The 1449-nt window shown below is 68.8% G+C and overlaps 1 protein-coding gene across 1 annotated transcript in view; it reads left to right on the top strand.

Annotated features, from left to right (window-relative positions):
* The window catches only part of SHH (sonic hedgehog), a 78262-nt gene that overhangs the window by 71448 nt on the left and 5365 nt on the right, over positions 1-1449 (top strand). The window contains exon 2 of the mRNA XM_012733875.1: positions 528-714. Within this exon, the coding sequence (XP_012589329.1) occupies positions 528-714 (187 nt within the window). The remainder of the gene's footprint in view (positions 1-527; positions 715-1449) is intronic.

Here is a 1449-nt window from a genome sequence, read left to right as displayed (position 1 = left end):
CGCACACCCCTCCAGGGCCTCCCAAGCGCAGGCCCGGGCTCATGCTGTTTTCAGGGGGCGCACAGGCCACCGCCCACGAGCCACACTCTTCCCAGCCTGGCTCCAGCTGGCAGGGCCCAGAGCAGACCCTCGGTCTGCAGAGCCCGGAGAAAGTTGGGTACCACTTTCTCACAGGCCCAGCGCGCAGCGTGGTCAATGCTCTGCGGGAGAGCTGCTCCACTGAGCCTGGAAATGGCTGGGCGGCAGGCAGCAGAGCCCAGGCTAGACAGCTCCTGGGGGACCCCCTCGCCCCCCAAGAGGGCCACCTGCAAAGGGGCTTGCCGGGACTGCAGGCCCCTCCCGCTGTCTCAGGGTGCACTCAGGGCGGGCTGCGGGGTCAGAGCTCAGGGCCGGCTGCACAGACCTCACCCCCGGCCTGGCTCCGCTGGAGACGGAGCAGGGCCGGCCAGGACGCAGGGGGCAGGTTCTGCAAGAGGCCGTCAGGTCCTGCTCCTCTCCGTTAAGTGGGACCTCGTCTGTGTTGGCAGCTCCTGGGACCCAGCACCCGGCCTCTAGGCTCCGCGGCCTCCCCTTGAGCACCCTCGAGACACCCCTCTTTGAGGAGAGCGCGCCCGGCCACGAGGCCCCGGCCCTGGGAAGCCGCCTGCTGGCCGGCTCCCTGGGGCAGCCCAGGCCCGATCCCACCTCCAGCTGCTGGGCGCTTGAGCTGGGCTGGTGGGTGGGGTGCAGTGCGCACCACCGGCCGCCCCCAGCCGCAAGCTCGCCGGGCTCGCCCCCAGGCGCCCGCTGTCCAGCAGTGCCCCCAGGCCCCCCAGGGCCCGCACAGCGGCCAGCCTGGGCCCGGGAGCCCACGGAGGAGCGCTGTTTTCTAGTTCTCCCAGCATTGCAGACAACCTCGCTTGCAGGGGCTGCAGGGCCCCGTGGGGGACGGCCCCCCGCAGAGGCCTGGCCTTCACCCCCAAGGCGGGGGAACAAGGGAGCAGGGCCGGGCCCTGACCCTCGGCCGGGCAGGGTGTCTGCGGGGCGGCAGCTGGCCCAAACTGTCCTTTAAAAACTTCAGTTGGCCCCGAGCGTGCGGGGAGGGGAGCCCCGGCGGCTTGATGTCACCCCGCCTCCCGCCCACCGCCCACCTTTGTCTTGGGGAAGATCTTTTTTAACTGGAAGCCTTCAGGTGGAAGTACAGCAACAGCAGCAACAGAAAAAAAATTTAGTCTTTTTTAGGGTTAAACATCAGAAGAGAGCTGGTGCCGCTCTGGCCAATCAGCTCCGCCCCTGCCAGCTATAATATAGTCCCGCCGCAGCGCAGCGCTCACAGCCGGCGCCCCTCAGAGCCACTCTCTTTTTGTCTGTGGATCGCGTCTGCAGCCCCACTCCGATGTGTTCCGTCACGAGGGCCCAGCAGCGAGCCGTGCCAGCCCCCGCCTGGGTGGGGATCGGCGGCGCGCGCCC

Source organism: Condylura cristata, unplaced genomic scaffold, assembly GCF_000260355.1.
Source record: "Condylura cristata isolate star-nosed mole 26May11 unplaced genomic scaffold, ConCri1.0 scaffold00042, whole genome shotgun sequence".
Lineage (NCBI taxonomy): Eukaryota > Metazoa > Chordata > Mammalia > Eulipotyphla > Talpidae > Condylura > Condylura cristata.
The sequence above is the reverse complement of the archived record's forward strand: the minus strand, read 5'-3'. Positions and strand labels throughout refer to the sequence as shown.